The sequence below is a fragment of the Calliphora vicina genome, chromosome 5, assembly GCF_958450345.1.
Source record: "Calliphora vicina chromosome 5, idCalVici1.1, whole genome shotgun sequence".
Taxonomy (NCBI): domain Eukaryota; kingdom Metazoa; phylum Arthropoda; class Insecta; order Diptera; family Calliphoridae; genus Calliphora; species Calliphora vicina.
This window is the reverse complement of record NC_088784.1, coordinates 109,201,477-109,217,697: the sequence shown is the minus strand read 5'-3', so window position 1 is coordinate 109,217,697 and position 16,221 is coordinate 109,201,477. Positions and strand designations below refer to the sequence as shown.

General features: G+C 29.2%; 2 protein-coding genes across 2 annotated transcripts; both read right to left on the bottom strand.

The window, feature by feature from the left end:
- Positions 1 to 1,493: 1,493 nt before the first annotated feature.
- On the bottom strand, positions 1,494 to 3,948 carry Xxylt (Xyloside xylosyltransferase). The gene is made up of 2 exons (XM_065512527.1): positions 3,802 to 3,948; positions 1,494 to 3,669 (listed from the first exon to the last, which is right to left on the bottom strand). Exon 2 carries the CDS (start codon positions 3,564 to 3,566, stop codon positions 2,100 to 2,102), a length of 1,467 nt encoding a protein of 488 aa, XP_065368599.1. The 5' UTR covers positions 3,567 to 3,669; positions 3,802 to 3,948; the 3' UTR covers positions 1,494 to 2,099.
- Positions 3,949 to 8,843: 4,895 nt separating this feature from the next.
- LOC135960647 (uncharacterized) lies at positions 8,844 to 15,906 on the bottom strand. The gene is made up of 2 exons (XM_065511988.1): positions 15,668 to 15,906; positions 8,844 to 9,000 (listed from the first exon to the last, which is right to left on the bottom strand). Exons 1-2 carry the CDS (start codon positions 15,849 to 15,851, stop codon positions 8,861 to 8,863), a joined length of 324 nt encoding a protein of 107 aa, XP_065368060.1. The 5' UTR covers positions 15,852 to 15,906; the 3' UTR covers positions 8,844 to 8,860.
- Positions 15,907 to 16,221: the final 315 nt, after the last annotated feature.

Here is a 16,221-nt window from a genome sequence, read left to right as displayed (position 1 = left end):
ATTTTATATTATTATTTTCAATAACAACATATTAACGATTTATTTAGTTTTAATATTTCTTGAAAAAAACAAAACAAAACAAAAACACAATCTAGTACATTTATTAAATAAATGCTTTAATTAGAATTATATTTTGAAAAAATAATAATAAAAAAATTAAGAAAAAAAAAAACACTTTAAAACTATTTTGTAGAGATTGAAGTATAAAAACAATTGCGACGTCGTAATTAAATTTAAGTATGTAAATGCTAAAATTGTGTTAATACCATCAACGTTAATTTAAACTTAACAATTATTTATTCATTTGATTTTTGTTGCAATCGTATTTATACTTGTCGTCTTTTTATATTCGTTTTACTGAATCTTTTGTTAATTAATGAACTCTAGATTTTTGAACTCAGGCAAATTGTGAAATTCTTGGTTTATCATGGCAGATAAATCTCAAGTAACAATTTATCTATCAAACAAAAAAACTGATGGCATTAATCGCGCAAAATTTATGTTATTTTAAAGTTACAAATTTTAAAAAATTAATGAATTATTATACCATTCACAATGAGTGGCAATGTATATAAAATGGGTCGATTATGGATGGCAACCGAACTTCAGTTGCGTAGCCAGAGGACAACCACAAATTTCTGGTTGCCAGTTTGGCAACAAATGTCTGAGGTATAAGGAAAAAACCAGGACTACCTCGATTTTTGACCTATTTTTTTATCTATATCTGGATTACTATAGACAATATGGATATATAATGATAGTAAGTCGGACCTACAATTGGTCAAAATCGGGAAAAATAAAATATTTTAACCCCAACCTTTTTTTTCACCAAAAAAATGTTTTTGCCTTAAAATTTTTTTCACTAATAAATTAAAAAAAAAATTAAAAAATTGTTCCTATAAAATTTTTTCACTAATTGAATTGAATTTGTTTTGCGATCTATGTAGAAAACTCTTATGGTATTGAAAAACAATGGAAAAAGTTACCCACGACAATTGGATCTTCGCTCCGGAACGACCCGAGTCTCATTCAGCGACAGCTGTATCAACTCAAACCACTTAAACAATCAATGGTCTCCTTTGAAATATTTTGCCATTCAATTATAACCGCATATTCGTGGTAATCCCGTATTTTGTGATCTACAATTTGCCATAGGTTTTCTATGGTATTGGAATCTGGCCATTGCGCCACTTCAAAACACTCTCATAGAGTTATGTTTGAGGTCATCTCTAAACTAGAGGCATTGAAATTAAATTATTAAAAAATTGGTCAAAAAATAAGTTGACAAAAACCAATACTCTACTCGTATGTCTGTTTTTTTGAGTATTTTTTTTCTAATTTCCGCTCTATGTGTATTTCTCTATGGTCCACAGTATATCTACATTAAATGTTTTACATACCACCTTTATATCGGTAAATTTGTGAGATATCGATAGAGTAACTCATTTTTTAATAATTCGCAACATTTATAAGTGAAACAACACATATTGATATAATTTAAGGAATGTTCAATTCTTTATTATAATTTTTTCTTTCTTTAAATATATGTATGTATTTTTATTTATTGAATATATACTATAAATCTATTAATGTGCATAACCATTGTATGCACTTCTATAACTTACATAAAAGGTAATATAATCAATCGTAACTTGTATTTTCATTTAAACTACTTAAATTTCGGGTACAATTTCGAAGAGTTTTAGTAAGAAGAATAAGAAATAGATTTTTTTTGTTGAGTATGTATTGTTTTATTATTGTTTTTGTTGTTGTTGTATATTTGAAATATAAGTATGTATGTATGTAGTAGTATATAATATACGAGCGATATCACAAATAAAAACTAATAACTATGTTTAATATATTTTCTTTAATTTCGATTTTTTTCGAATATAATTTTTTTGATATTCTTATTAACACCTAACTACCGGCTAAAGGCTAAATTATTGTTGATACAATCATTGTCTTCAGAGAGATGTGATGATGGTTTCGTGAGAAATTCCAGTGTGAGTGAGTCTGTGAGCTAGTGAGTAAATGAACACACGTTATCGGTATATGTATGTATGTTGGTTCCGCATGTACATAGGTAGGTAGCAGAATTATTCGGGCACTCGGGCATTACAATTGCCGTGATACATTTTGATGCGACCCTTGCAAGTGAAGTACTTGTCAAAGACATCACTGTAGCCATGATCCTTCCACCATGTACACAATTGACGATTCCAAACACAATCGAGACGATAGATGAGATTGGGAAATTCGTAGCCGAGCAAAGTGAAAAAGTCCTGATCACCCAAATGTCCTTTGAACATGTATTTTGAGGTAAGTTTCCGAACTTCTGTGTCGTGTAGCTGCTGATGGTATACATGCGATTTTCGTATACGTTTCAGATGCAGCAATACAACACCCGAATTGAGACCGGGATAACCATGCCTTAGGCCATGTCTTTCTGATTTTCTTAGTTTGTGTTGAGTATGCTGGGACTCTTCGGAAACCATATTATGGATTTCACTCGTTGACATGTAGAAGGGGCTGCCAAAGTCGGTATTTGGATAATTGGCTCGATATCTGTAGAGAATGTGGCGATAGACGGGAGTCAACTCCGGCGCCAAGCCATACAGATGATCGGGAGAAAATCTATCGAATTCGTTGAACAATAGACGGACATCGGTGCGGAAGACTATGTCACAATCTAGTAATATTGCACGTTCCATATTTTCGTCGGCAATGCGATGCAATCCCAACGACAGGAAGAATAACGAATCACTATAGTACGATTTGGGTGTTGAGCTGAAGTACGGCGTCATCGTGTTCACAATGTCCACCACTTCCTCCGCACACAAACGCATATTGTATAAACTATAAATAATAGAACGTCTATAACGACGAACTTCAATTTCTAAAATTTGATCCACAGAATGGCCACTCGTCTCATCGGTGAGAACATGCAGGTGCAGCAACACTCCAGAGTTGGCAAATTTCAAGAGGCTCTTAATGAACAATTCAAATTTGACATGCAGCTGATAGTTCTCCTTGGTGTATATAACAAAAATGTTGTAGTCTGAGCTGGAGGTGCCAGTTCCCGTTCCTAATACTGTTGAACTTAAATTGAATATTTGCACCGATGCATTTCGCGTGGACGGTGGCTTAACGAGCAATGTTTTCATAACCAACGACTTGCGGGATTTTTTCCTGGTTGTCGTCGTAGCAAAGTCTTGAGATCTATATCTGAGAGTGTCTTCAAAATCAGCTTTTTTATTTTGTTCTTGTTGTTCATTTTGTAGTCGTTGTTGGTCATGTGGCAGTGTTGTTTCCTTTTCAGGACTTGTTAATAATTCGCCCCCGTATGTGGTGTCTGCCACAGCCGTGGCTGCTGCTGCTGAATTGCGATTGCTAAGAAACAGTGCAAACAGTGACCGCCTACCAATTACGCTTGTATTGGCATAAAATATGATTACACAAACAATTGCTGATATGATTAAGAACATAACTTTGGCCATCTTGAGATGGCCCAATTTGCGAGTAGCACCACTAATTAATTTATCTCCCGGAGACATTTCGGCCATGTTATGTTTATCCCAATTCAAATTAAAAAACAACTTCTTTACCACTTCTAAAACAACTAATTGGCCTAAAAAAAATACAAATTTAGCAACACGGTTGCTGGCGCTGGAATGACATGGAATTGGACAATATTAAAATCAATCAATAACAGTAAGTGTTACACAGTTTACAGTTATGCAAATGTTAACATTAACATTTTACACAACTGCATGTACATTTAGAACAATCTTAACATACCATGTACTGTTACGTTTAACCGTTAAAGGATTTGAACTCGTTAGAGGATTTCAAATGTTTGTTGAATAGTTATTATCATTTTTTTGGTTTTGTAGTGGGACTTTATAAGTCTGTATGTGCAAGTTAGAAATTAGTTTTAACGACTTTCAAAAGTAAATGGTAAAACAATTTATACTGCGAAATTAAGTTTAAATAAGTGGTCTTTAAAAAAGCCCAAATTTTAATTGAAGATTTGATAATTTTGATTTGATTTTTGACTTAACTTTTTTAATTAAAAAATATTTTGTTAAAACTTACCTGATATTTCTTAAAAATATAATCTAAATTGGAATTCATACACAAAGAAAAAATATGGTTGTGGTGGCCATAATCGAAAAGTATATTTTGATTGGATTTTATGGTTGCTATCAAATTATATAATTGTTCGTATATATTTTTATTATTACTAATGAGTAGAATCAAAATATGATGCTACTTAACCATAATTTAATCTCTTGTTTAAACTATTTGTTAATTAGTAATTAAAATATATAATCATGTGTAATTATGTTTCATAGATCATATTATGATAGTTGCACAACCATATGTAAACACATGCTAGCTGTTATGATCATATTAAAGTCGTTTATATTATGGTTGGGCACAACCCTATTATGAATTCAACTCATAATGATAATCATAATATGATTATCTTCAAATCAATTAGATAACATGTCCATGTTATGGAGTAATTGTGAGCGTGTCATGATTATAGATAAACAATATTTTTTCATAGTTATAATATTTAAGTTGTAATTATAATTTTCACAAAAATAAGATTGTTCAAAAGCAACCATATTGCCAATCATATCGAGCCCTTAGCGCCAAATTATCGTAAGCGACATTTTCTAAATTTTTTTTTATTGTAAAAATTAAAATTTTATGATCCGACTGATGTTTTAGCGTTCTCAGAATATCAAAATTGTTAATAACTTCAAAATTATAGGGGGTAAGATTTTATCGTAAGTCAGTGTTTACATTTTACAGTAAACGAATTTTATCGTAAGCGACACATAGTGGTATAGAAAAAAAAGAGAGAAATAAATCTGTAACTTCTAAATGGTTAGATTGATTTAAATGAAATTTCACATGCGCAAAGAAGAAGTGTTCTCGAGTTTAAGTTCTGAACGTGGACCTCATTTGCCCACCAGGGCCGCGACCAAGGGTCCTCAAAGTAGGACACCTCGGGTATATTACATTTTTAAAATGATTCTATTTCTTCGTTTGTGTTCCGATTTCCAAAAAATTACACACATAAAATCTTCTCATTGAGTGCTACAAAAGACCTAGTCGTAGCTATCAATTGTCTCTTATAGCTTAGGAGATATTCGCATTTGAAAGTTAAATTTTCAACATTTTTACCCAATCTACTCCAGTTTTTTGATAACAGCGTATCCAAATATTTTCCGATTTTCTCCAGTTTTCCTTCATTGGACTAACAACGTATGTATGTGTCAAATAAGAAAAGGACTGTTTAAAAATAATGACTAAGTCCAAAGTTATATGCATTTGAATTTAAAAAATTTTGAAAAGCCGATTTTTGGCAAATTTTTTTGGGAAAAAATTACTTTTTTTCTTTTTAAGTTATCGCAAAAAATTTCCAAGAGGATGTGTAAGGAATTTATACTTTCTGAAAGCTAAGTTTTCATAAAATATTTTAAATGAAAAAAAAAATTAAAAATTTTTGTTACCGAGGGGACCAGGTCCATTCAAAAAACAGCTATTTTTTTATGTAAAATTAAACTTTAGGGCAAAAATTCTCAAATCGCATATTCGATATCAAAATATAGTAACCGATTTTAGATGGCCCAATATGCTTTTAATTATTTTGTAAAGGATTCCGATAAATCCGACCCTGGTATGGATATTATAGCCAAAAAACTAAAAATTTCCATTTTTGGGATTTCTCAACACTTTTTTGGGAATTGCGGGATTGCTGATAATAAATTTCAAAATTCGTTTTTATTTTTCCATTTTAAATAGAAAATTTTACATAACTGTGAAATTTCATTAAAAACTATTCATAAATAAATATTATATTTCAATTCGAAAAATTTGTATCTATGCAAAAATCCAATAAAAAACATTTTTTGTCATATTTTTCAATAAAGTATTCCATGAATTTTTAATTGTCAAAAGTTATAAATATTTTTGAAAAATAGACAAATAGCTTGGACGAAATTATATTGTATCGCATCATAAAATTTTTAATTCTATGTATAAATTTCAAAATAATCGAAAAAACCTTCTCCTGTAAAATTTGTGTTTTGTCGCTTACGATAATTTGGCGCTAAGGGCTCGATATGGCCGACAATCATTTAATTACAAAATATGAACGAAAACATTATTTATGAAACCAAGTTTTAAAAATTAAATATATTTGACAAATAAAGTTGTTTGCGACAAACATTTATGATTATCGTAACTATGTATTTTCTCAGGTTATATAATAAGTTTCGAAGATGATGAGGTGAGAATTATCTCACCTCATCATCTTCGATGATGACAATATGCACGGATGACAATAATTCACGGACAATTTTTAAACAAAAAAATGTGGGGCACGGTTTAAAAGGGTTGAGAATTGGATTCCTAATTTTCCGAATTTTTCCGTTTCCAGGAATTAATAAATTGAGGCAATTGAAAAATTGATGCAAAACTTCCCAACCACTTCATTCTAAATACTTTTTAACAGGTATTGCAACATGTGGCCGAGCGTTGTCATGATGTAATATTACGGTTTCAATGCTCGCTTTAAAATCACCACTTCTGAACCGCACAAACCATCTCTCGCATGTTGAAACCGATGGAACACATTCACCATAAGCTTTAAGCAATCGGTGTGCTTCAACGGCACTTTTTTTTAAAGAAGTAAAGCAAAACTTCCCGCATATGACGATTCGTTAGATATGTACCCTTCAAAATGACGCGATTATCTCGATTTGTATACCCTACACCAACATAGTGGGGAGGGTATATTGGGTTAGAACTGATGTTTGTAACGTGTGTCCCAACACCCACTTTAAAGTATACCAATCTGCTCGGGATCACTTTTGGAGTCGATTAAGCGATGTCCATCCGTCCGTCCGCCTGACTACAGGTCGAAATTTCAAAAATAATTCTATTGGTTAGAATTGCTACTTCTTTTTTCCAATTCATTTGAATTAATTCAAAATCAATTCATTTGAATTGGAAACGAATTGCAATTAATTTTTACTAAATTCATTTGAATTAATTCAAAATCAATTCAATTCATTTGAATTGGAAACGAATTGCAATTAATTTTTACCAAATTCATTTCAATTGATTCAAATTTCATTCAATTCATTTTTTTGTGTGAATGATTCGCGAATTAATTCAAAAATGAGTGATTCATTTACAGCTCTGTAATATACAATACATAGATCATATGGATATCTAATAAAAATTCGGACCGACAATGGGTCAAAATCAGAAAAATATTTTTTCACCCGATTTTTTTTTTTATTTTTTACCAAGAATTTGTTTTCAGTAAAATATTTTATTCGTCAAAAACTCTTTTTTTCACCAGCAATTGTTTTCAATTTATATGTTAAAGTATACTTTGGTGAAGGGCATAAAGGTATTGGTTTATTATACAAATAATGACCGTAATTTCAAGAAATAGATAACTCTCAGTGCTTACATACTTATGGAGTACAAATATTTGGTAATTTTTACCCGTAGATAATGATTTGAAAATAATGTAAAGTTATCTAAAAGGAAACTTTTTTGCGGGGTATTTTACATCGTAGATATCTACTTGTTGAAATTATGGTCCCGTAATTTCAACAAATATCCAGCATATAAATTTACCTAAAGGGTACCTTGACATTATTTTCAAGTCAATTTCTATGGGTAAAAATTAACAAACATTTCTATTCTATAAGTAACTAAGCACTGATAGATAGAGATATCTATTTGATGATATTACGGGCATTAGTAGGAACATGTTATCAATGTTAGTAGTACCTTAAGAGGTTAAAACTTGTACTCGTACTTAAAACTAATTGTAGCTTAATCACGTGTGACCAATATCTAATAACGCTGTTAAATGATTTACTGCAGTTCCAAAGTATCTTGTATCTTAAGCTTTTTATTAAATGCAACCGCAGGAAGTTCATTGACGATTTTTTTTTTTTTTTTAAATCAGCAAATAATTAATAAAAAATCCAAAAAAATAAATAAATACATAAAAACAGTTATTATTTCATATACATAGATAGATGTATGTAATTTATTAATTTATTAGATGTTTTATACATACATATGTACATATGTATAGTAATAGTAAATAACTATTGTTTCGCATTAAAAATGTTTGAAATTAAAGCAATTATAATTAATAATCATTGTTAGGTTTATGGTTTTTGTTAGTTTTTTTGCCTCTAATTGTTGAATGAAAATCACAAAAATACCGAGTTATTATTAAGTTTTTCAATATAGTTAGTTCGTATTGAGGAGAGCAATCAATGGAAACAATTTCAAATTGAGCATGTCATCATTTGTTTATATCGTCATAGTAAAACATTGATTTTTTTATCTTCTTTTAATTATAAAAATACAAATTTGTTTTGTTAAAATCACACTTATTACGAATGAAATGAACGAATGTAAAAAGCAAGCTTGAACATTTTTGGAATTTCGAATTTATAAGCATAAATTTGTATTATGTATATTAAAGTTACTAATTAAACATTTACTAAATATACAATACTAGAAATATTTTGTGCAGTTTGATAAATGAACATTTAGTTGACAATTAGGAACTGTTAATAATTAGTTTAAACATAAATTTTTTATAGTAGATTTGTTTTACATAGACGATACTAAACAATATAAGTTTTTGTTTGATTTTTTGTATATTTGAATTATGATTTTAAAAATACATTTAGTTTGAGATTTATTTTTGATTTAGTACGATTTGATATTGAATATTTTTTTTGTTGGAATTTTTGTAGTGTATTTGTTTCATTTGCTGCTCAATTTATTTATTTATAATTTATGTCTTGTATTTCCTTAAAAGCATGGCCCAGACATCGGGATATTTCGTTTGTAAAAATGTTGTCAACTTCTGGGCATTCTGTGCCTGCTGGGGTGAACAATTGCGACAGTTACGTACAATTACCTCAGGTAGAGCAGCTGAAATAGTATTGAAAGAAAATTAATAAAATAAAATCACATTTCAATTGAATTAAATTGCATGGAAAGAAATATATGTACATATGTACCAGTGAACATTTGTTTGTTAATGAAAACAATACAATAAATTGTTGAAAATATTGTATATAAAGCAAAAATTAACATTTAAACATATAATGAATGGGGCAACCAACAATGCTGTAATTATTGAATGAATTCTAATAAATTATAACTATTAAACTATGAATTGTTAATGTTCTACAATGTAGAACAGTACTGCGTAAAAATATTGTGGTACAAATATTATATATCTTAGTATGTAATAAAATCAATTTTTCCAAAAATCAGTTTTTAGAGGAAAAAGTGTTTTTTTTGGAAAAAATGGTTTTTTGGTGGAAAAAATAACTTTAATTGTAAAAATCTGAATAAAGTTCGTTTTAATTTTTCTTCGAATCGAAAAATTTAGATAAAAAAAAAATAATTTTTGCTTTTCGGGCACTACTACACGTTCAATATACATATATTGTGATATTTGGATCACGATCTGGATTTCAGAATATTAAATCTCGCGATACTGGATCGCGGTCAATATACATATATTGAATGTGTAGCAGTAGTCGACTTTGATAACATTTGGCCATACACAATTTAAAGTTCTCCAGAATTTTGAAATTCCCTTTAGTTTGGTTTATATATAGGTTCAAAATTAAAATTTTTATACTCTACACCACCATAGTGACTGCAGTGAGCAACTTTGCTATTTCAAATTTGAGTCAGCTGAAAAAAGAAATAAATTTTTTTCAAAATTTTCTATTTTAATTTTCATTTCATAATTAAAAAAAAAATTTTAATTTTTTAGTAAAAAATTTTAATTTTTTAGTAAAAAATGTCAATTTTTTTTTTTAAATTAATTAGTGAACAAATTTTATGACAAAAAAATTTTTTTTGGTGAAAAAAAATTCGGGTTAGAAAATAATTTTCCCGATTTTGGCCCGTTGTAGGTCCGACTTATTATGGCTTTACATATATACGTCGTTGCAAAGGCTCGATGAAGAATTTTTACCTTTCCACTTAGATTTACACTGTTTAATTATGACAAAATAATAAACACAGCATAAAAAGTCTTTTTACAATTTTTTAAAACTATTGTAAAACTTTAGTACTTTTTGGCAATATGACTTAATAGCACAACGTGTGAATACCCCAATTATTTCAAAAATTTTAAAATGTTTTGATTTAATTTATTAAAAACAATTCCCGGGAATGCAAAATATGTTTTTATTACAATATTTCCCGGGAATTCAACCCTAATCGTAGGGTATTTACTATATCAATAGAAACTTTCCAAATTATTCTAAAATGTTTTTGTTTTTCACAAGTATTATTAGTAGTAATGTTTTTTTACATGGTAGACGAATAATTAAATTTGTTAGCGTTAGCGCAAATTTGATGTCAATAAATTGAAAAAAATATTAATCTTTAGAAAAAAAAAATAGAAAACAAAAAACAAAAAATATTCATACATAAATGACTGGCAAACTTAGTCATGTGTAAAATAAATTCTTGCTTAATATTAATGACCTGTGTTTAGCTGTCTGTCCGGCCGCTATATACATAGATAGCTGGATATCGAGAAGTTTTCAAACCTTTTTCTTATAATTTTAAACACGCAACTTCAGTATGACGTCAATTTTTAACCCCTCAACTAGACAATGGGATTTTAGCAGGTGACTAAACAATTTTAAAGACTGTTTAATATTCCATACATTTTTCAATTATAAATTTTTTTTAGAATTCGTTTACGTTTGATTTCATTTAACTATAATATGCAGGTCTATCACACATTTAGTTAGTTCGGAATGGTTACATTTCCCTAGTTATAATTCCGATAGATTTTGTTTTAGCTTCTGCCAAACCAAGGGAAAATCGGCTAAAATACTAAAATGAATAAACGCCCACTTTTATTGGTGTAAATTTTGTGAAACCAATCAAAGTCGATGTTGGGTAGGAACAATTACCCAAAAAATAATTTCGATTTTTGAATACTCTATGTGTAGAACAATTTTTCAGTAAATTTTTTATCGTAAATGATTGAATAGTATTTTTAATTAAAATCAACAAACCTGTTAAAAAAGATTCTACGAATTAATTAAATATTAAAACTGGAACTATACAGGAAGAGGAATAATATAAATATTGTTTATTAATAGTAAAGTAAAAGTACATAATTATGCAAAACGATTTTATAATTAAACATCTGGGTGATTTTTAATTAATATAAAATGTAGATGGATTTTATTACCCTAATTTCGTGCAGTAAGGCGCCGCAAAATTAAAATTACTTAATATCAAAAGAAAGCTTAGGTCTATTCCTTTATGAGCTTTTTGGTCTCGTAGTGGGATTCGAGCGAGATATATATCAAAATAAATGTTTTAACTCAAAAATTGTATGTCTGGAGTTACAAAACATTTATTTTGATAGATATCCCACTCGCATCCCAATAAGCGATTAAAACCTCTTAAAATAATGGACCTAAGCTTTCTTTTGAGCAACAAAAAAATTTAAAAAAGGGCCCATTTTGGAAAAAGTTAGATTTTGCAAAAAAAAATTCAAAAATTTTATGTTTTAAGTTACAAAATATTTATTTTGATAGATATCGAACTCGCATTCCACTAAGCGACTAAAAAGGTCTTCAAGGAAAATACCTAAGCTTTCTTTTGAGCAAAAAATTAAAAAAGGGCCCATTTTGAAAAAAAATGTCCACAAAGTTTTTGATTTTGCAAAAAATGTCAAAAAAAAATGTTTTGAGTTACAAAACATTTATTTTGATAGATATCGAACTCGCATCCCACTAAGCGACCAAGTAGGTCTTCATGGAAAATATCTAAGCTTTCTTTTAAGACAAAAAATAAGGTCCCATTTTGAAAAAAAGTCAAAAAAGTTTTTGATTTCGGAACAAAAATATAAATTTTTTTTTATTTTTTTTAGATATTTTTTTTGAATAGCTATCTAAACTATTTGGGCCAAATTTTGCTAAGAACAATAGGTAATAAGTTACATGGATGAGAAAAAACACATGTTTGGCCAAAATGTCAAATTTTGATCCCCTATAACTCAGAGAGTTCTTGACGGATCTTGTATCTGATCGATTGTATCTGAATTACTATCCAATAGGTCTAATCTTGGTGCAAATTTCATCCCGATCGAAAGACATCGATTTTAAAAATTGGTTCACTTGACATGAAATCCCCCATATGTACATATATGGCTATGGCAATCATGTTCATGATGAATCAGAATGTGCAATTATCCGAGAACAACACAATATTTTCAAGTATTACATCATAAAAATGGATGCCACAAACATATACTTAATTACTTCAATCATAATGGCAAATTAAACATATTATGGTTACCGCAATCATACACATAATTACAGTGTCCATAATATGTTAAAAATTGTAAAACATTTTAAATGGTTATTGTAAACATGTACAACCATTATGTTGGTCTTAGACGGGATCCTTATACAATTCTAAGACGATCTAGCAATGTTATTTATAATATCTAACGTATGTTACCAGAAATGAACCAAACAGGGTTGAACCGGTAAAAAGTTCGGGCTTTAATTTCATATAAAAATGTGGAAGACTGATTATAACTATGTAGTATATGCTTTTGATATATCTGTTCTTAATCACCAAAATCACAATAATAATGAATTCTACATTATGGACTTATAAAGGGTTAACATTCATACATACATAAATGTTTATTGATGTTTTTGTTTAATTTTATTGGCAAATTCACAGTCATCTGAAGAATAACTAATACTAAATTATGAATTAGGGTTTCTACTCGATCAAATTTTCGCGGGAATTCCTAGAATTCTGTTGTAAATTCCACATTGCAAGGGGATAATGTATTTTTCAGAGGTGGCCCTTATATAGGAGCTACACATAATTATTTACGCGTTTTTCGGAAATGGTCCTTATATTGGAGGTATGACCAATTTTAGGGTCCAAAATATATATTATTTTTGTAGAATTTGATATAGATACTGGTATTATATAGGCATTTATGTAGCATAAAGCAATATTCCATATGAAATTTATATGGGGACTGGGAGATATCAAGGACCGATTCTTACCATTTTCAACAGAGTTTTTGTTTTTATCAAAAGAAAAATGTGTGCAATATTTCATGATATCATGAAATATATTTATACCCCCATCTTTTTGGTAGATGATATATTACAGGGACCGTAACGGTTATAAGTGATATCAAAAAAGTTGTTTTATAACATTTATTTTGTGACTTTAAAAATAAAAATCCATCTAAAACAGTTATTATTCAACGTTAAAATAAAAGATTGCATGAAACTCTTAAAAAAGAGTTTTAAATAGCCGCCATAAAAAAAGTCATTTGTATTGCAATTGAATAAATTGTCATTAAAATAAAATCAAATTAGATTTTAATTTGTTATTGTTTGATTCCTATTATTAAAATATTGTTGTTTTTATTTTCTTAAACAAATAAAATACTACACTCAATGAAGAAAGATACTGAAAAAAGTAGAAAATAATCGAAAAGAGTTTTATTTTCTGACGGGAAAATAAAACTCCTCAAGGAATTTTATGATGGAAATAATAAAACACCTCAATTGAGTTTTTTTTGCTGACGGGAAAAATAAAGCTCCTCAAATTTGATTCCTTTCAGAAAAAAAAACTCCTCCAATGAGTTTTTTATGACGCCTATTTAAAACTCTCCTTTTAAGAGTTTCATGAGAACTTTTATTTTTACGATGAAAAATAACGGTTGGATTGAGATCATTTTTTAATATCACCATAGATACTGAAAGAGCACGTCAATACGAATCTATTGGTATATAACTGTATAGGTCTCCGTTGAATCAAACATAGAGACAGTTTTTGATTTAAAATTTGCTGGATAACCGTTATTTACGGTCTCTGGTATATTACCAATACCAATCTAATACAAAACTACTAACGATATCTCGGCACCATTGTTTTTTCTATATTTGTTGACCTGTAATATATTATAAACATTTTAAAATAGTTGGACCAACATTGTATAGCCAAACATATTGTATATATTAGGGTGTGTAGATTTTTAAAATCGTATAGCAGAAACGCATTCTACGGAAAATTCTTAGAAATTTTCCCCAAGGAACCATAGGTCTAAAATCAAATCCTATCTTGCGCATTTCGTCTTTTATCCAATGATATTTCAATATAATTTTTTTTTAATAGTTTTTTATTGGATAAAAGACGAAATGCGCAAGTTAGAATTTGATTTTAGACCTATGGTTTCTTGAGGAAACTTTCTTAGAATTTTCCGTAGATTGCGTTTCTGCTATACGATTTTGTACTTTTTGATCCTCCATACAAATCGACCCGTCCTAGTATACATACTTGTTTTAGAACGCTGGCAGAAGTCTAAGCCCAATTTTCTCGAAATCTGGTTGTTATAGCCTTCACCTTCGTGAGAAGGGTATATATAAGTTTGTCATTCCGTTTGTAATTTCCACAAAATATAATTCTGGATCCTTATAGATAGCGGATTCGATTAAGCCATGTCCGTCTGTCTGTTGAAATCAACTTTCTGAAGCCCCCAAATAACTTACATACACGATTCATACATAAATTCTTCCGGCTCGGTTGCTATTTAAAATCGACAAAATCGGTCCACAAATGGCTGAGATATAAGAAAACCAGGACCACCTCGATTTTTGACCTATATCTGGATTACTAAGTCATTAATATAGATAATATGGATATCTAATTATAGATATTTCAAAGACCTTTGCAACGACGTATATAAGACCATAGTAAGTTGGACCTACAATCGGTCAAAATCGGAAAAAATATTTTTTAACCCGTTTTTTTAAATTTTAAAAAAACAATTCTAAAAGGCGATTAATTTAATAATAAACAATTCCCGGGAATGTACAAATTGTTTTATTATATCCCGGGATTGTAGAACCCTAATATGAATGCATGCATATGCATGTATGAATATTTAGTATGTTTTATAATTTCCTTGCCCCCGTTATCCGCGCCTCTACAAATGTATATAAACAAACCATGAACGTCATGTCAATAATTTATGTATCCAACTATGTATCGCTACTAAAACAACAAGAACAACTATTTTTGGATACAAAACCACAAAAAAAAACAAAACTTACTTTATGCATTTTAGTGGAAATTTTGTTTATATGTTTGCAAAAAAAAAAAACTTGAAAATTTTCCATTTCAATAAACTTTAATATAAAATTAATTAAAACAAAAACAAAATAACTTGTCCTGATTTAAATATCTGCATGCATAAACATGCATATTCATAACAATTGATTAAAATTAATGAATGCATAAATGGAGGGATGGAGGGACGGACGGACGGGTTAATAAATATGTATGTATGGATGACCTTTATAAGATCTTGCAAAAATAACTGGGTTATGAGCACGTCAAACAAACAAGACAAAACTGTTAACACATACACACATACATACTATAATACACTTGCATATTTTCTAGAATTTGCATATTTATTATAAAATAAAAAATGATAAAATAAAAATGCCTAAAAAAGAAACACAGCAATAATGTAAAATTTTATTTAATAAATAAATAAATTTACCTTTTAGTTGTCGTCCTAATTGATCACAAGGACTCTTTTCCAGAACGCACATAATTTGACGACTAACAATGACCTGATTATTAAGCAATTTATTTATGTTCTTTTCATCACAGTTCACCACCACAGCAGCAGCGATTAAATAAATCATAAAGGACATTACAACTCGCGACATAATTGGTTTCATTATAATTTTCTTCCTCGGCTGATTGACTGGCTGGCTGGCTGACTAATTGATTGATTGCCTCAAATCGGTGACTAACTGTCGCTTGAGTGTGTGTGTTATTTTCTGGTTCCTTCCGTTGTTTGTGGCTGGCTGACTAGTAATTATGTTTTATTGTTTTGTTTATAACTAAAATCATCAAAAACAAAATGTTTAGTATAAAAATTTCACAAGTTTAAGTTTAAATAAATTATATAAAATAAAATAAACATTAATTGTTTTGATTTAATTTAATTACGTTTCTGGAATTTTTAATCAATTTAATTTGTCGTCTACGACGGATGACACACGTAATCGCCTGCTTGTTGTCTCAAAATTTGCCCGACTCTATGCT